General features: G+C 41.9%; 2 protein-coding genes across 2 annotated transcripts; both read left to right on the top strand.

The window, feature by feature from the left end:
• Positions 1-9,273: 9,273 nt before the first annotated feature.
• Positions 9,274-17,261, top strand: LOC130387176 (verrucotoxin subunit beta-like). The gene is made up of 6 exons (XM_056596178.1): positions 9,274-9,330; positions 10,453-10,525; positions 11,133-11,234; positions 14,008-14,107; positions 15,273-16,901; positions 17,218-17,261. The coding sequence occupies exons 2-6, from the start codon at positions 10,487-10,489 to the stop codon at positions 17,259-17,261; spliced, it is 1,914 nt and encodes a 637-aa protein (XP_056452153.1). The 5' UTR covers positions 9,274-9,330; positions 10,453-10,486.
• Positions 16,969-20,240, top strand: LOC130388351 (uncharacterized). Its single transcript, XM_056597817.1, has one exon. It carries the CDS (start codon positions 17,396-17,398, stop codon positions 19,010-19,012), a length of 1,617 nt encoding a protein of 538 aa, XP_056453792.1. The 5' UTR covers positions 16,969-17,395; the 3' UTR covers positions 19,013-20,240.
• The last annotated feature ends 320 nt before the right edge of the window (positions 20,241-20,560 follow it).

The raw sequence follows: 20,560 nt of genomic DNA on the forward strand, positions 1-20,560 counted from the left end.
AAAGGTGAAGGGGGAACAGGAGTCAGATATGTCAGCTCTGCCAGCAGAGGTGGTCTTGGAACGGGGCATGTCGCGTTTTATTTTGTTTGAACTTTGTGGTATAAAGGCCTACTAACGCGTTAAATGTTTTCGGTTTAGAGCATGAAGTTGGGAACAGCGAGGATTCAAGGCTTCGAGATGGTAAACCCACCAACATCGACCTTTGGTTTTGGATATACTGGCTTAGATTTCCCTTCCCAAAAGATTGGTCTTAGTTTACAGATGGTTAAGGTTAGGCGTTTCAACGTTGGTTGCACCAACGGCGTTATTAGGTTTGCTTATCATTTAATGCGCATGGTTTTGACCATTGCGCAAGGGGGGAGAATTAGAAAACAAGGTTTTTCTTCACCATACTTGTAAACAATGATTGATAACCAGCTAAAAGAGTGTGGAATATTTGAAAAAACAATGTAAGAAAAACAATCACTACTCCAATGGGACACATTCCCACACCTTGAGGACCATTTTGACATTTGGTCATGGACTATGTTGACATGTTGTACATGTAGATGTCATTGACAGGTTCAGCAGATGGGTAGAAGCAGTCCCATCAAAAGACCAAAGTGCGGCTACAGTAATCAAGTTTCTGACTAGAGAAGTCATACCAAGGTTTGGAATTCCGTCAGAAATAAGCTCAGAAAATAGGGCAACGTTTATGCAGAGAACACTCAAACAAGTGATTCAACATTTGCATGTCAAATAAAGACTAGATTACGCCCCCATCCTCAACCACAAGGTATGTTGGAAAGAGTGAATGGGACGCTCAAGACCAAAATCAACAACATTTGTGCAAGCACTAAATTCAATTGAATTGCTACACTACCACTGACACTAATGAGTTATCGCATGCAAGCTAACAGAACGACGCACCTAACCCCGCATGAAATGCTTAAGGGTTTACCCATGCATTCACCTAACATTCAAAGGTCCCAAAAGGGACTTCCATTAGAGTAATTAGAAATATAATTAAGGAAAATATGTTTGAACATCTAACTGTTGTACATAAGTTTGTAATTCCAGCAAGAGTAACACAAAGTTCCAGAGTTGGAGGAGGAACCACCAAGAGGGGTGGAGCCAGGTGACCAAGTGTACCTACACTGTAAAAAATGATTTTTTTGGCCCTGTAATTATTATTTCAATTATGTATATACATTCTACAAAGAAATACGAATTCAGTGCTTTTACTTTAAAATACCAGTTTTTCATGTAGTGCATTACTTGGTGATTGTTTGTAATTATGTGTCTCAGTTTTGTATGTAAATTGAATCATTCGATCCAAGTAATATTCACTAAACCAGTTCATTGGCCTAATTAGTGGATATTTCCAAGTAAAATGTACTTGAGTGATATCAGTGAACCTGGCAACTTTCACGAACATTCGGAGCATGACGTCAAAGCCCCTCCCCACATTTGAACGGTCTTTCGTCCAAGATGTGCTGTAGGCCTACTCCAGTCCAAGTTCCACATTTCAACTGGGTTGGCAGACTTTGTTGAATGAGACGGGGAAGAACGTGAATGAACCACAAAGGTAAGTTTTAAGTGAAACAAATTTTGTACGTTCCTGTTGGCTCACCTACTTAAGTCAGTTTCTCCACACTGAAAGCAGATGCGGCTGCGGCGCTAACAAATAGTGTATTTTCCTGCTAGCTAGCTAACTTTGCTAGCGCCACAAGGTATGTCCTGGGTTTCCGACAGCACTTTACAGCTTAGGCGGCCGCCAAAGCAACACATGCCTGCCGCCTTAACTAACGTCTTCAAAAACAAAACAAAACGGGCTGAATTTCAGCGTGGGATTGTGCACAATTTAATTTATGCCTGCAAATCCAACACTTATAATGTGTGAAATTCCCGCACACATTTTACAGCGATGTATGTTCAACCAACGTCTGCAGCAGTGCTTACTGCAGGACGACTGGCCGGAACCACTGTGTCCGAGTGTCTTGACTTCGACCCTGAACACACCTGTAGATCTGAACCTCCCGCTAGCAGAACACACAGTGCTTTTACATGGGATAGCTTGGATTAAACCTTATACCGATCTTGCTACTCGAACGGACCGTGTCAATTATCCGAACGTACATGGCCTTTAGAGATCGGATAATGGCCGGAGCATGGCTGAATCCGCTACCCTAGCTGGAGCTGTAGCCCTTTCATACAGTGGTTATAGAACTTCCGGTTGACCTCTACTGTAAAAGATGTATGTTAAGTTGCACACTTCACGTTAGAATGCAGTTTGCAGGCTTACATTCCCCATGGGTAACTTTCTGTTAACATCTATACGTACTGTGATGTATGTATACTACATATGTTATGTTATGTATTCTCTGCAATAAATTATTTTTGTGTTTAATACCATCATGTCGATGGCAGAAGGGACATTATCATCCGTTGCTAGGTTGAGTATCTTGGTGCGAGTGGAGAGGAGCTGATCAAAGACTATCAGGTATCTGATGATAATCATGACCATATTAAAATTATTGTCTAGCCTTATAATCTGGTCTTCACTTGTGATATTATATTGAAGGTCAAAGATTCTCTACACTTGTGATGTTTTTTGAAAGACTCAAGATGCACATTTTAATCAGGCTTTTAACTGATTTCTTAAATTATTTTTTACCCTTTATTTTTTTAATCCTATTTAATCTTTATCTTATCTATCTTAAACTTTAACCCTTAAACTTTAAGTGTTCTTGGGGATATTTCCAGCCACCCTGTTTATTAAACAAGCCATGTTTTGGCTTTCGGAACATCCACAAAGTAAATAAGTTGAATTGAATTTAATTGAATTCAGTTGAACATTGAAAATGTCCCCGATTTTAATTTCAGAAATCTGGTCACCTTAATGTATATGGAACACTAGAAACCATCGCAGAGAAAAGGTATTCCACTCAACCAATAAAAGTGGAAGACAGAAATTTGTAGTAGCCAAAACATAGACTGTAGCTAAAGCCGGTATGTAGCTTACTGCAGTGTTACTGCGTTAACGTTAGCAATAGATGAGAACTAGCAGCAGTTAACTGAGTTAACATCAAACATCGTAAAACAAGGTGATTTGCAGGTTTCTCTGCAATTAAAGCACATTTTTGCCTGCTGAAAAAGGATCTTACATCGGTTCCAGCTTTTCTCTTCGACATTATGGATCCAGCTAAATAGCCTTGCGACTTAAGCCTTATTTGTTGTTTGTATAATTTGTTAAATTATATTTAATGTCATTGCAAGGGGGAGGGGGAGGAGGGTGAACGTGTGCTGTCTGTACACAGCGTTATAATGGAGAAGTTTCAAGACAGACAGCCAAGATTGACATTTTTATTCAGAAAATAGCCTTTTGCTTCCTGTAAAAAAGCATGTTTGTGACACTGGATAACGATATGGATACATCATCTAGCATGCATGTGGAGGGCCACATAAGGTTATAAATTTGTTTGGAAAACTTTGCTGCTGTTTTTGTTTGCTCGTAATGACCGGGCCAAAGGTTACCCACGGTTCTAAACAATTGTGATCTGATTCCGGTTGGTGCGCCAGCTAGTATGCATTGTAGGTTATATATAGATTGCAGCTAGTAGCAGCTACACACGGTGCGATTGCTGTGCCAATGTGGTTATAATTTTTTTGTCTGATTGAGATATGTGACGTTAGACTTGGAGCCTGGAAGGCCTATCCTGACATAAATATGTTCTCGCATAACCTGTGTGATTATCCTAAACTGTAGGGGATTTTATTTGCGGGAAATTTGCTTATGATGTTGTAACGAGTGAAGTCTACATCTACATTGGTCCTTCGCGAGTGTTTACTGGTGGTCAGGATTTGGCAGATGCAATTCTCTGGGCGCTTGTTTTTCTTTTCTAATGCAGCATAACATATGCTACCAGCAGCCCTTGCTCGTCTTCAAAAGGCTGATGCTCAATACCTTGTTTCATTTCATACCCCCTTTACAGTCTGGCATTGTTTGTCTGGTAAACTTTGTTGATGTCAAGATAAGTGTTAACTTGCCAACACTGTTCTTTGTCCTGTGTGTATTAGTATTACATATCCCGAGCCAGTACGCTGGTGTTTCCAACGCCGTTTTGTAAAACAAGCCAAAATACAAACTCTGGTTTTCAACTTTTATTGTTCGAATAGGATTTTCAACACCTGACAATACACTGTAGAGTTGGGGTCTCAAACTCAACTTACCTGGAGGCCGCGTGAGGTTGAGTCTGGGTCAGGCTGGGCCGCATCAAATATTCCACAGAAAAAAGGAGCACCACTGACCCAATCTAAGTTAATGATCGGGCTATAATTAGATCACGCTATGTAATCGCTGACAACAGGGGACATTTCATCGCGGTTGGTGGAAACCGGGACATTTTAGCGTCCTTTGGCTTTTGTCGGGACTCAGGACACGCAACTCAAAATTGGGACTGTCCCGGCAAAACTGGGACATCTGGTCTCCCTATCAAAAGTGATAAAAAAGCATGGCAAGGCACTCTGCAAAAATGTGCGTTTGACAACAATGCGCGGGCGGCACTAACACCAAACTTTGATGTCAAGTAGGGGGCCACAAAATATCATCCCGCGGGCCTCAATTGGCCCCCGGGCCGCGAGTTTGAGACCCCTGCTGTAGAGCATATTGTAATAAAGCGTTGAATGGATGAATAGCTTACATAAGGGTCAAGGGAGTTTTTTCTTGCCCGTGTGGGGGCATGGGTAAAGGGGGGTGTTGCAAATATTTGGCCTGTTAAAGCCCTTTGAGACTGTAATGGTGATTAGGGCTATACAAATAAAATTGAATTGAATTGAATTGAAGGGTACCCAGCACTTTTCAAACCCCACTCAAGCTCATGGTTATTGTCCCCACCACTTCTAAAAACGCCCTTCTTTAAGCAATAGCTCACGACAGGCTGTGGTATGTGCTCATTATACCACTGTTAAGGGGCGTTCTTCGGCCCGAAGCGCAGCGGAGGAGCATGGTTATTTTTAGGTTATTTTTATTTATTTTCAGTTTTTGAGGAGGTCTGCTTAAATTAAAAATTGGAGGGTATATAGGTGGCGTGTGGCAACGGACCTAGCTACACAATAATAATAAGGATGATGCACACCCAACCGTTAATATAGCTGGTGTATTTGATTGTTTTCATACTTATGGCATAGTAATGATTTCCAAACGATTGAGCCCCTAATCAGCGGGCCTGGTGAGTGTTAACTGAGAGGGGAAAACCGTGCCAGGTAAAAACATCCGCATTCAAAGCCAGTTTCACCCACACAAGTTGGTTTCTGAGAAAGGGCCTGACAGGTAGAAGGAAGAAGACACAAGTGGATGGGTTGAAGATAGTTGAGGTTAATAACCGGTTATTCTTGTCGTGTGGAGTGTGATTTGGCTGAGGCTCGACTCATGGTCTGGCGTGGGTCGGCGGGGGCTGCCCTGGGGCTCTAGGTGTTCCGGATGGACGATGCAGTGACGTCCAACAGGGTTTCTGCGTCGGCGGGGCGGTCGACAGGGTGGCCGACAAGGGGACCACCCTTACATTCTGTGCCAAGTAGCACTAGCTGATAAAGCTGCGATAGGAGAGACACCTGTAAGGCCTGTATGGAGAGGACATATTACCATTCCTGTTGAAAACCGTTTTTACCTTCTATAGGGATAGTTCTGTGAAGTTGTTGAATGAAGACAGTTGTATCACATTTCATAAAAACATACTCTTCTTCGGTCCTATGCCTCAAAGGTCCATAGTTGGCTCTAAGAATGTTGTTTATGTTCTGCAGGCTATATTGATTCAAGCAGTTAGGCTCTAGGCCTATAGGTTAGACTACGACATAGATATGTTAACAATACAAAATAATATAAACTTGTCAACAAAATTCACTATTTCGAGGAGTAATAACTTTGAGGAGATATTCCTGAACTGCATGACACAAAAACATATAGTTTTCGCCCGTGTGGACAGGGCCTTAGGTAGAAGGAAGAACCAACAAGTAGATTTATTTAGGGTTGAAAATAGTTGAGGTTAGAATAACCGGTTATTCTTTATGTGTAGCATGGGATTCAGTTCATGTAGCTACTAAACAGACTGCATGCCATCTCCTTCTTGTCTATGATCCGGCCTGTGAACTATAAGTTCAATAGACTTCATTGATCAAATAAGACGTCTGGTCACCTTTTGTACCACTACGCTGGCAATCAATACGTACAGCATCACGTGTCCTTATTCTGGAGGAGCCGAGTTAAAGCCATCTAGGTGGCGTGTGGCAACGGACCTGGCTACACAATAATAATAAGGATGACGCACACCCAACCGATGCAAGATGCTGACCAACAAATTATGAGATAGAAGTCTGTACTCTTTCTATTTTGCTTTATCTCTATTTTGACCTATTGTCCTGGATTTGTACATACATTCACATCGATGAAAGAATTGATTGTGAGCAAATGAAGCATATTGGTACAATCCCAAAGAGGTGGAGGTATAAGGCAAGTACACACATGTATCGATATTTGTAGAATGCAACTCGTTTGCATTTGTAGCCAACATCACAGTAAGTTAACGGTTAGAACCTTATCCTGGGAGAAGTATCTCAGTGATGAGGGCATCAGATTCGGCTGTCTTGTATGAAGCTGTTTACAGTATTCCTATAACTTATAGTACGGTATACCTGTCTAAGGATAATGTGCGTATATGTTACAAAAAATAACTTTAAATTGGCGACCAATATGTTACTGTTCATGACAACATGTTCAGTCTTTATTGTTGTAACTATGAAAATGTCTTTTAGATCACATTAAGTGACTATAATGGTAATGGGATAATTTAACGAAGCATCACTTTTATATTGCTGGTGTATTTGATTGTTTTCATACTTATGGCATAGTAATGATTTCCAAAAGATTGAGCCCCTAATCAGCGGGCCTGGTGAGGGTTAAGAACTGAGAGGGGAAAACCGTGCCAGGTAAAAACATCCGCATTCAAAGCCAGTTTGACCCACAAAAGTTGGTTTCTGAGATAGGGCCTGACAGGTAGAAGGAAGAAGACACAAGTAGACGGGTTGAAGATAGTTGAGGTTAATAGCCGGTTATTCTTGTTGTGTGGAGTGTGATTTGGCTGAGGCTCGACTCATGGTCTGGCGTGGGTCGGCGGGGGCTGCCCTGGGGCTCTAGGTGTTCCGGATGGACAATGAGGGAGACGTCCAACAGGGTTTCTGGGACTTCAGGCAGAGCGTCGGTGGGGCGGTCGACAGGATGGCCGACAAGGGGACCACCCTGACATTCTGTCCTAAGTAGTACTAGCTGATAAAGCTGCGATAGGAGAGACACCTGTAAGGCCTGTATGGAGAGGACATACTACCATTCCTGTTGAAAACCGTTTTTACCTTCTACAGGGATAGTTCTGTGAAGTTGTTGAGTGAAGACAGTTGTATCACATTTCATAAAAACATACTTTTCTTCTGTCCTATGCCTCAAAGGTCCATAGTTGGCTCTAAGAATGTTGTTTATGTTCTGCAGGCTATATGGATTCAAGCAGTTAGGCTCTAGGCCTATAGGTTAGACTACGACATAGATATGTTACCAATGCAAAATAATATAAACTTGTCAACAAAATTCACTATTTCGAGGAGTAATAACTTTGAGGAGATATTCCTGAACCGCATAACACAAAAACATATAGTTTTCGCCCGTGTGGACAGGGCCTTAGGTAGAAGGAAGAACCAACAAGTAGATGGGTCGAAAATAGTTGAGGTTAGAATAACCGGTTATTCTTTATGTGTAGCATGGGATTCAGTTCATGTAGCTACTAAACAGACTGCATGCCATCTCCTTCTTGTCTATGATCCGGCCTGTGAACTATAAGTTCAATAGACTTCATTGATCAAATAAGACGTCTGGTCACCTTTTGTACCACTACGCTGGCAATCAATACGTACAGCATCACGTGTCCTTATTCTGGAGGAGCCGAGTTAAAGCCATCTAGGTGGCGTGTGGCAACGGACCTGGCTACACAATAATAATAAGGATGACGCACACCCAACCGATGCAAGATGCTGACCAACAAATTATGAGATAGAAGTCTGTACTCTTTCTATTTTGCTTTATCTCTATTTTGACCTATTGTCCTGGATTTGTACATACATTCACATCGATGAAAGAATTGATTGTGAGCAAATGAAGCATATTGGTACAATCCCAAAGAGGTGGAGGTATAAGGCAAGTACACACATGCATCGATATTTGTAGAATGCAACTCATTTGCATTTGTAGCCAACATCACAGTAAGTTAACGGTTAGAACCATATCCTGGGAGAAGCATCTCAGTGATGAGGGCATCAGATTCGGCTGTCTTGTATGAAGCTGTTTACAGTATTCCTATAACTTATAGTATACCTGTCTAAGGATAATGTGCGCATATGTTACAAAAAATAACTTTAAATTGGCGACCAATATGTTACTGTTCATGACAACATGTTCAGTCTTTATTGTTGTAACTATGAAAATGTCTTTTAGATCACATTAAGTGACTATAATGGTAATGGGATAATTTAACGAAGCATCACTTTTATATTGCTGGTGTATTTGATTGTTTTCATACTTATGGCATAGTAATGATTTCCAAAAGTTCGAGCCCCTAATCAGTGGGCCTGGTGAGGGTTAACTGAGAGGGTAAAACCGGGCCAGGTAAAAACATCCGCATTCAAAGCCAGTTCCACCCACAAAAGTTGGTTTCTGAGAAAGGGCCTGACAGGTAGAAGGAAGAAGACACAAGTAGATGGGTTGAAGATAGTTGAGGTTAATAACCGGTTGCAGGCTATATGGATTCAAGCAGTTAGGCTCTAAGCTTATAGGTTAGTTTACAACATAATAATGTTACCAATACAAATATTATTAACATGGCAACATGAGTCACTATCTTGCTCGAGGAGTAATAACTCATACATGCTCAATGCAGTTTGAAGTTTGTTTGAAATAATGTACCTCATCACCCGAAAGAAAACTCAATGAGGGAGTATTGTATGACATGTTGTCATAGCTTCTTGGCACATGCAATATGCAATATCAATGCAATATCAAATTTTTCACTACATTGCAGTTTTTTTTTGGTAAATCTGGGACAATGAAGCAACACTCAAGTAAATCTGGAACAAGTTAAGCAACTAATCAAAGAAACATTCTTTGATCAGTTATATTGACACCAATGAAGTTCAAGTTTCATTGTGTTTTATGTTATTACAAGTTCCATATTTAGTTTTCATTAGGTCTAACGGGAGCTGGTCTTATCTCTTTGTTGAAGCCTGACCCTGGACCTGGGCCAGACCGATACAACCCGACCAATAGGCAACACCCTCTGGGGATCCACCGGAAAATCGCGACGCATTTGGCACCCTTTATCTAAAGGGCGGGGAGAAACCGGAGCATCTCTTGGAAATCACACGATTTCCCCCCCCCCTCCTGGGTGTTGAACTCCCAGCTGAGCTTTAAAAGGCGCCGTAGGGGACAGAGCTCACATCCTGCTCTCAGGTGACGCAGCCGGGACAGCCAAGGTAGGACAGAAACATTCTCTCATCAGTTATGTTGACATCTAATACATCAAGTTGTTGGGGTGCTGATTTTGTGCACCCGTTTGGAACGTTATCGAATGGACGTAATCAGTGGGTATGAGTCCCATAACTAACGTTAGTAATGTGGACCGTAAATGTGGTGGAGTTCATGTTTCATTGTGATTTATGTTATAACCAGTGTGATATTTAACACTGAGTTTTTCATTAGGTCTAGGTCTATTAGGTCTATCCTAACGGCATTGTGGGAAGGCCAGCATGCGGGCAGGTGACGGCGGCGCGTCAAAGGGGTGGGACAAAAGTTGAGCTGAATTTTTTGAAAACAAGCGTCCTGCAGTGCGCGATGGGGTCCGTGTGCGTTCAAACCAAAAGACACATTTGTCCCCCGTTCGCGTTGTCGCCCAAGTTTTGTCGCGCGACAAATCATAAACTGTCGTTGTGCCAGTTTTGTCAGGCGAATTTGCTGCGGTTCACCCCGGACTGCACTGGGTGCAAAATATGGTCATAAAAATGTAAATGCAGAGTAACAGTGTTTTGACACGGCGAAGAGAACGGTTGGCCGATTGAACGCTGAATGGGTGTTACGTTACACATGTCACTCAGTGGCATGCTGTTCAATGCTGATTGGCTGTCATCACGTGAATGTCGCGACAAAGTTTAAATATTTCAACTCGAGCGAATTTGAAGAGCTACAAATCCTCGTGATCGCGCTCACCTGTGCAGGGTGACACAAATCAAAACTTGTCGCCGGTTTCCTCTAGCGAATAATTCGCCTGAGATAGGGCCTGACAGGTAGAAGGAAGAAGACACAAGTAGACTGTTTTTGTGATTGTGATTTATGTTGTGATTTATGTTATTACCAGTGTGATATTTAACACTGAGTTTTTCATTAGGTCTATCCGGAGCTGGTCTTATCTCGGTGTTGATGGCTGAACCTGGACCTAGGCCAGACCGAGACAACCAGGTGCGTTCACTTTAATTGTTTATGGTCCTAACGGCTCGCGTGACCTCGAGTGTGGCACTTGCCTCCCATTCACTTTGTATTGGACGCGTGCTCACGTGGGACAAGGCATTGTGAGAAATCCAACGTGTGGGCGGGTGACCGCGGTGCGTCAAAGGGGTGGGTCAAAAGTTGAACTTCAGCAAACTTTTTGCTGTAGGATTCAGGATTCATCTTTTTTTCGAATCCTACCGAATGTCTAATGTTGATGTCTGTGGGACCTCTGTGTAAGGGCTATTTATAATCCAAATGTGACGTCGGGCTGACGTTTTATCAACGTCAAATTTAGACTAATTTTAGACGTCTTTTTTATGCTACTTCTTTGACGTCATTCGGACCCCTATGACTGGTGCAGGAAATGTATTCTTTATGTGTTTTTTTTGTTGTTATTTTACATTACCTGTTTTATTTATTTCAAATAATCAAGTAATTTTTGTAGGCATTATATTTCTTTTTTTATTTTATCTGCTTATTTATTTAGAAGTGCAGTTTGTGGGAAAAGTTCAGTAATTAATTTCATGGTAGCCTATTCACCTTATTCCTAACTTAAACAATTGTGACACCATGCCAGCCATCTCGGTTGGCATCCATGGCCAACTGGTTTTGGAGTTGGTTAACTAACTGGTGGATGGTCGGTTCAAATCCCGACCGGGACACAGAAAATGTGAATAGGGTGAGTAGAAGTGCAGCACTCTCCTGTCCTTATCCATGGATGTTCTCTCTCTCTCTCTCTCTCTCTCTCTCTCTCTCTCTCTCTCTCTCTCTCTCTCTCTCTCTCTCTCTCTCTCTCTCTCTCTCTCTCTCTCTCTCTCTCTCTCTCTCTCTCTCTCTCTCTCTCTCTCTCTCTCGTCAGTTCCTACTCTCACCCTATCCCCTTTCTTGACAGTCTCACACATGTCTGTCTACTTCCAATGAGCACGACCATGTCCAATATGAGGTATTTTTTTTGGGCCAACAATGAGGGAAGCTATGCTTCTAAATGACCTAAATGGATTCCACACTAAATATGTGTAAGCTTCAAACAAAGTACATCTTCAACAAAAAACACAAATCGTTCAAAAGTCAAATTAGGATGTAATTGCTCTACACGAATTGGGCTCCATTAAATCACAGATATTGTCAAAACACAATGCAAGCAAGCTATGTAAGCTTCACGGACACCCATATATCAGCTTGGTTTAAATCTGTACACTATAATCATAAGCATGGCAGATGTAGTTATGTAGTACTCTGGTGTCACATGGGTTGGGAGGGCGGGGCCTTCCATCCTTATGTCTCAACATGATATTCATTGTGTAATTTATTCAGATGTTGGCCACATATTTACTCTCTCCTCTCCGTTCCCTCCGTCATTTTAAATTAAATTCAGTATTTTGATAAATATGCCTTTCTGTAATTATAGTGGGAGGAATATAATGATTTTTATGGCATCCAATTCAAAACTAAATGATACTACAGGATAACACAGTACATACATCAATATAGACACACTCATTTATATAACATTAGGGATGCACCGAAATTAAAATTCTTGGCCGAAACCGAAAATGAGGAAACCAATTATTATGACAATTATTAGTACCATTTAAGGTTGCCGCGGTATACTGTATTGGGTTAAAAATGTTAAAAGTTCGGCAGTTTGTCTTTTCACTGTTTTATTTTTAATGTGTTTTTTCGTAAAAAAAAAACTATAAAAAAAAACTAATATAGGCTACCTAATAAAGCGTTGGAACACGCAAGACCGGTAACCATAGCAACGCCGGTAATCAAATCCTGCGAAACCCAATCCCTACGAGAGCTCCCCGCGCTACGGCCATCCGGAGTCGCACAGAGCTTTTGGCCGTGATATTATCTATAAAATTATATTATACTATTATAGAACGTTATAAGACGCTGTCACCGAGAATTGGCGTGCTGCCAGACGCTGTCACCGAGTGTGAGAGGAGAGTTGACGGAGAAGATGGCGGTTGACCTAGTTTCAAATCTTATACCGTTTATACTCGATAATACAACCCTAGTACCATTGCATTTATGGCTATGACTGTGTACTAACTACATTAAAATCAGGGCATTGCAATTTTTGCAAATCGCTATACGTGGGTCTTTAGCAGGTACGTGTGCTGGCCGCGCTTTTTGTTTGCGTCATCACAAATTTCTGTTTTGGGCCGTGATGTTTTGCTGATAAAAGTATTTCGGCCGAAAACCGAAAATGCGCTTTTGGGCCATTTTTGGCCGAAAATTTCCGGTGGCCGAAAATTCGGTGTATCCCTATATTACATTAAAGTAAAAAAATAGTTCACCCCCATGTAACCAGGTGTAAGAAACACTGTTCATTTAGTACCGTAAAAGAAGAAAGACTTTGCTTTGATTATCTTAGTTGTTTTGAATGCACCGCTCAACTCGCATGGTCCCACGTGGGTACCTAGTTCTCAGCAGCCAATCAGAAGCTACGCAGGCCACGCTCAGCCAGTCGGCTCGGAGAGGAAGTGCAGTCGCATTGCTCTTCCGGTCTTTTCGGATCTCGGCCCGGGAAGCGAGGGCAGCTGTGTGTTAAGGAGAAGAGGAAAACCAGAGAAAGAACCCAGAGTGAAACCTGTGAAAAAGGAAAAAGAGTCGGAGCACTTACCCAGTGGAGGTCCGGAGCCAAGTGGCTGAACGAAGGAGAGTTACGTCGGTCAGGTTTTTTAGAGGACTGAGAGTCTGAGGTTCAGGACAACTTCCTGCTGTGAAAGATGGCGAGCCAACTACCCTGATTGAAGATTAGCACCGGGGAGATATTCACGTACACACTCATTCACACAAATAATACACTCACATTACACTACAAGGAACCTTGGAATCAGGTGAACTTTCAACAACTCCTTTTATTTTAAGGGCCCCAACAGACATTTTTGTTTTAAGTGTGCACACTACTTTTTTATTTTCATTACTGTTTGGTATAATATTTTGCATTTTGTACGAACCAGACAAATTACTTTTTTCACTGTAAAATATAAGAGTGGCTACTCAATTGTTACTCTTGTGTCTGCCTCATTGTTGTTGCTCAGTACAGTGGCTCCTCTCGAATTTGGTCTCTTCTGATTCTGGTCCTGGTCTTATTGTTAGTCCAACTTATATTATACTGTAATTCACTTTTACACTCCTAAAATTGGTTACACCCAGCCACAATGTGTGGTCAAACATGGGAAATTCACTTATCACAGCAGCCCATAGAATTTAAAAAGATGCAGTAATAAAAGAAGAAAAGTTATAGTCCAGCATACATAAAAAATCCCACAGTGATTAAAATGCCATGCCATTTGGGAATAGATGAACACGCCTAAGGGTTAAACATCAATTCAGGCTAAAAGTTCCTTCAATACAGAATCAATTAAAATATTTTATTTAATTATTAAATTGTGTGTGTGTGTGTGTGTGTGTGTGTGTGTGTGTGTGTGTGTTTTCAGATGTCCGTGGACAGTGGTAAGACCGTAGTGCTGGCAGCACTGGGCCGGCCCTTCAGTCTGGGGATGCTCTACGACTGTCGCAACGACTCACTGATCCCCGGTAAATAAATACAAGTCCCGAGTCTAACGGACAAGACACAAGATCTCTTAGAGCGCACTCACACAAGGCAAAGTTGCCCTGTACCGTACTCAAGTATGATTGCCGTGATACATTTTTTATCTCTGGTTGAACAGAACAATCAGTGTAAGAGTGTTGGCCAACATAATACACAACGATAGCACCGACAGTCGCCTCTTGGGTCCCTTATCAGTCGATTGATCCATGAGGAATGCAACAATTGCCTCGCAACTGCCGGTGCCATGTTTGAGTGTGTGTCTGTGCCGTAAAGCATTTTCGAAACTACAATCCGACTACATTTTCGAGGCGCGATTGGATACTTCCGCTGCGTCACATCCGGATTGTGTCGGTCCCAACAGAGCAAGTTGCATGTTCGCTTTTCCTTGGAGAAGCGACAAGGGGCAATGAAACACCCACCAAATGACCCAGAAATGGTTGTAAAACCATCAGAATAACTCTCAACCTACATAATTAATGACATTTTGGCAAAAAAAAAATTTGCCAAATTTTTGCCTCTAACAAATCAACACACTCTGATCTTAAAATATATCTTACAGATTTTTTATATAATTTATTATTTTTCAAAATCAACAGTGTAAGTTCATACCCGCTTCCTATATTTTCAGTTGGTCTCATTAACTTCCGTTGAGGCTAGAGTATGACGACGTCACCCACTCTAGCCCAAGACGGCTATCACAAAAGCTAACCGTTTAAACTTAACTAATAATCAGATGAACAAACCTGCATAGAAACAAGCCAGAGGATGGCTTCATTCAACAGCAAGACAACAGAACAAGTTCTGAAAGACCAACTCTCTTCCATATTCAATACATGTGATGCGGTCAGTCAGTCTCTAGTGTAAAGTATTAGAGTGGGTCAAAGCAGTGATCTGTTCCGAATATAGACCAGCCTATATCATCTCACATCAAGACAATTCCAACCATACATTACTTTTTATTTGACCTTTATTCATGCAGGAATAAACACAGCATTGAAACACTCTTTCAATGCTTACAGCCTTCATAGGAAATAATTTACTTTTAGTAGGAAACCATATGGTGAATGATATATAAACAAAATGCATGTTTTATATGTATTCCTCTGAGCTAGGATTCTGATTTTTTTTTCTCTTTGTGTTCTTCTGAAGCTCTGACACTTTGGGACCGGGAAGCCTTAGAGAAAGATACAGATGAAAGACCCCAACCCAACATTGACTATGAGATAGTTGCATCTGACTCCATCGAAGATAAATCCTCTGCATTGAATGTTGAAGCTTCATTGAAAGCAAGTTTTCTGTGTGGACTGGTTGAGGTAGATGGCTCTGCTCAATTTCTCAAAGATTCTAAGATTTCCAGAAATCAGGCTAGAGTGACACTAAAGTATAAAACCACCACCAAGTTGAAAGAGCTGTCAAGGAATTACATTTGCAGGGGTAATGTGATGCATCCAGATGTTTTTGAGTCAGGACAAGCAACACACGTAGTGACAGGAATCCTTTATGGGGCACAAGCCTTCTTTGTGTTTGACAGTGAGGTCTCAGAAAAGGAGGATAGGCAAGACATTGAGGACAATCTAAAGGTGCTGATCAAGAAGATACCCACCTTGAAGATAGGCGGTCAAGGTTCTCTGAACATGGCAGACAAGGACATTGCAAATATTGACAAGTTATCCTGCAATTTCCATGGGGACTTTAACCTTGAGAAACACCCTGTGTCTTTTCATGAGGCCATAGAAGTCTATCAAAGCCTACCTAAGCTAACTGGAACCAACGGAGAGAACGCAGTGCCTCAGAAGGTCTGGTTAATGCCACTGAAGACTCTAGATTCCGCTGCTGCTGAACTAGTTCGACAGATAAGTGATAGGTTCATCAAGGAGGCTCAGAATGTCCTGGAGGACCTTAGCGAGCTTGAAAGGAGATGCAACGATGCAGGACGATGCACAACAACCAAGCAATTCCCACAGATTAACAAAAAGTTAAAGGATTTTAAAGAGCTGGTTTCTCAGTGCAAACTAGAATTCCAGAATATTATGGCAAGGAATCTCCCATTGATCAGAGGAGGAGAAGAGGAGGAAAGTGTTCTCGCAAAGATCCTGAAAAAAGTACATTCCTCTCCCTTCAAAAGTGGTGAACTGAATCAGTGGATGGATTGCAAAGAGACAGAAATCAAAATCATCAGCTCCCTGATTGACAAAATGCCCAACATGGTGATCGTTGCGACCAGTCGCACTCTGCCCAATGAGATCCAAAGTGGAGATGTCAGACATTCAGTGTGCTTTGTCTTTACCTCCCTGGAAGGCCCAGAGCCGTACCTTTCAGCTCTGTCAAACTACTTGGATGAAACCCAACCAGACGACGTGCCATGTGCTTATGATTTGGAAAAAGAACAATTGTTTTCCTCAAGTGTAGCGTATGAGAAAATTAAGCTCTTTAAAGATTTTGCCGTTGCCAACAAAGAGAACAAAAGCATCAAGTTTTTAGCAGGTGCAATAAGAGATGATGAGAAGAAAGGCACAACTCTCCACCTCTACAAGGATGGGTCCTTAGCCAACGACAACTTTGAACCACCTTCGAAGCCAGAGATGAACACGGGTGACATAACCCATAACAGTGTAAAACTGAATATTTCCCCCCCTCAATTTGGGTTAACAACTGTCACCCACTACGCTGTTGAGTTCTGTGTCCATGGAGACGATGTTTGGCATCAACAAATTAAGAGCAAGGCTGGAGATGTCACAGTGTCCGGCTTGAAGATTAATGAATGGTATCAGTTCAGATGTAGAGCATGCTGCGCAGTCGGCCTCGGTCCGGCCTGTGAGGATAGCCCCTTAATTCAACTCTTACCATCCAGTCCTCCAGAAAAACTACGAGTGGAATGTTATTCTACAGAGTTATCAGTCAGCTGGGAGAAACCATCTGAGCTTGGACATGGAGTGGAGGCCAAGCAATACATCTTAGAATATGCTGAAACATCTCTAGAAGTGAACCCTAAAGAGTATTTATGGAGCAAACTAACATTCACAGCCAACGACTCCCAACTAGTCAAAGTCATCCCAGGGCTGCAGCCTTCAACGCGATACACTGTCCGGGTCAGATGTGACTGTGGAGATGATGGCCTTGGCAAAGAGGAATCAGTAGTTGTGTGCACAAAGAAGCTGTCTGATAAACTGGCTACATCAATCAAAGCGTTGAGCGAAAAAATAGAACCTGGCTCTCCTTCAGTTTTCAAGTTACCCCTGAAGAATAACAATGTTGGGATAGATGGATGCAACATGTACACATTTGGCAAGGACAGCGATAAGCCAAATCGCACTGTCATGTTTCTGGGGGCAACAGGTTCAGGGAAGTCAACTCTGATCAATGGAATGATCAACTACATCCTGGGCATAGATTGGAAAGACTCTTTCCGCTTCAAACTAATCAATGAGGATCAGTCAAAGTCACAAGCTGAAAGTCAGACTACCCACGTAATCACCTACAAAATCAACCACCAAGAAGGCTTCAAAGTTCCTTATTCTCTCACCCTTGTTGACACTCCGGGTTTCGGGGACACAAAGGGAATAGAGAGAGACAAGGCGATCACAGAGCAGATCAGGGAGCTCTTCACCTCTGCAAAGGGAGTCGTTGATATAGATGCAATTTGTTTTGTCACCCAGGCCTCTCAAGTAAGACTAACGGCTACACAGAAGTATGTGTTCGATTCGGTGCTGTCCATCTTTGGTAAAGACGTGGCAGAGAACATTTGCATCCTGGTCACATTTTCAGATGGTCAGCAGCCTCCTGTTCTTAAGGCGATCAATGCAGCCAAAATTCCATGTCCTAAAACCAACAAAGACCTTCCGGTGCATCACAAATTCAACAACTCTGCACTTTTTGCTGAAAACAAATCTCTCAGTGACATAGCTGATCAAGACTCCAAATCATCAAAATATCCAAAAGAGAAAAAGATGGATGTTAACAACTTTGATGCAATGTTTTGGGAAATGGGGGCCAAAAGCATGGAAACATTCTTCACTGCCTTGGAAAAAATGAACACCAGAAGCCTGCAGTTAACCAAAGAGGTTCTCAAAGAGCGAAAGCAGTTGGAGGTGTCTGTGGAAGGAATCCAGCCCCAGGTACGGGCGGGGTTGGCGAAACTGGAACAGATCCGATCGACCCAACAACAGATCGAAAAGCACAACGCCGACATTGCTTGCAATGAAAACTTTGAATTTGTAGTTGAAATCATTAAGCCTGTCCAAAAAGAGCTTACCAAAGAGGGAGAGTTCATCACTAACTGTCAGCAGTGTTCAGTGACCTGCCATTACCCCTGTTTCATAGCAGATGATCTGGAAAAGAGTGACTGTGGTGCCATGAAGGATGGGAAATGCACAGTTTGCCCTGGAAAATGTGACTGGAACGTACATTTTAACCAGAAATACAAGTGGGACTACGTCAAGGAGAAGAAGGTGACGACGGTACAAGATCTGAAAGAGAAGTATGAAAAAGCCACTGAGGCGAAGATCACAGTCCAGCAACTGATTGAAATCCAGACAGAGGAGATTGCCTATCTGCAGGATGAGTTAATAACACTGATGGACACGTCGTCTGCCTGTTTAGCTCGGCTGAAGGAGATAGCTCTGCGGCCTGACCCGCTGAGCACGCCAGAGTACATCAACCTGCTCATTGAGGGAGAGAAGTCAGAGGCCAAGGAGGGTTACGTGGCACGGATTCAGTCTCTGGAAAAAATGAAAGGAAATGCCCAAATCATAGCCAAGGTTTCAAAAGGAGAGCAGCTAACCAGACCAGAGGAAGAATACGTGGAGGGAAAAAAGCAAAGAGAAAAAAAGGGATTACGCACCAGGTTTGTTGAAGGACTTGGTAACTGGTGGAAGAGTGTAGTAAATTGAGAGATCCTTAATCTAGACTTCCCCTCCCCGGGTCACATTGAACAGCTCTGATGCGGGGTTACGCAACGTTCCCAGGCCAGTTTTGAGCCCAGGGTCCTCCTCAAGGTCTCCTCCCCAATGGACGTGCCTGGAACCCCTCCCTAGGGAGGCGCGCAGTGGGCATCTTTACCAGATGCCCGAACTGGCATAGGGTTAGGGCTAGCTTTAAAAAATAAAAATAACAAATTATTTCCACTGGGGATGGGCAACACAGTTTTTCTTGGATTAGAAACCAAAACATTTTATTTGAAAGCGATGGCATTTGTTTTAAATAGACATGTGTGATACTTTGTTTGAATATGACAGCTTTTAAAAATCACAGGTCTTCTGTTTTTATAGTTTATAGTAGCATCCTTCTCAGGTAATGGCCTTTGTTCGCTTCACCTCCTTGTTTCTGCTGTAACTCATTATGTTCAGGTTTGAGGTATTCGTTTTGCAAGGTTACGCAGGTAACCTTTTCCTTATATATTTTTAACACTTCCAAAAAAAGTATAAAAATAAAAATGTTATAATTTTATGAGTGTGGATTCTCAAATCTGTACCACCATCAGTATTGAAAGTATTGGTTTCGATTCACCCATCCTTAATTTCCACAGTAGGTGTTCACAGCAATTAGTCACTTATTGACATCCTTCTTCTTCTGCCTCATCAACTCATTTTATGCGTGTTCTTTGATATAATAACATGCTGTTGATGAAAACATTGTAATGAAATTGTGACCAATATTTCTTTGGGTGTATATGTGATTATGAATATGTTAGAGGAAATCATAACAGAGGCTGGAAAAATAATATTTACAAAAGTATAATCATCACCTGTATGCCTGCTATATGTCATCTTACTCTTAAAATAAAATCGAAATTTAAACGAAATTAAAGATTGAATAACTTCTGTATTTACTCAAGCCTGTTTTTCTTTTTTTTATTAATTCAAGTTGGTTGTGTTGTAAAATATTGAAAGATAAGTCTCCTAAATTGGATCTGTAAAGCGTTGAACTCCTGAAATCTTTACCGATCCAGGGGACCGCTAGTAAGTTTAAACTTGTTCATGAAATCACCAGCAGGGGGTGACAAACTGTTTATTTTGCTAAATGAATTATGTTGCCGCCGACATACTCTACAATCTGCCTTCACCTCAGCAGCAGGGGCGCCGTTTCCCATTTTAATTGAAAACACACTTAATGGATTGTTATTGATATGAGGACGGACAGACTTTTCTGAACGAGGTTCCTAGATGCTCTGTGGCCGATGGAGCGACTGCCTTGTCCTGAACAGATGGAGATCTGTGAGCCAATCGCAGCCCTCCTTCCAGGGACGTCGTTAGGCCTATCTTGGTGGGCCCAAGCCCCCCCCCCCCCCATGATGTTCAAAAGCGCCCCCTACAATTATCTATTTTTTTTGTCAAGGAAATCGCAACATGCCTGCACTCAACATAATAAGCCAGAATATGAGTTGAAAGAAATCCTAATACAATAAGAAATTGTCTGTTTCCAAGAGCTTATTGATGGAT

Source organism: Gadus chalcogrammus, chromosome 8 (genome assembly GCF_026213295.1).
Source record: "Gadus chalcogrammus isolate NIFS_2021 chromosome 8, NIFS_Gcha_1.0, whole genome shotgun sequence".
Taxonomy (NCBI): Eukaryota; Metazoa; Chordata; class Actinopteri; order Gadiformes; family Gadidae; genus Gadus; species Gadus chalcogrammus.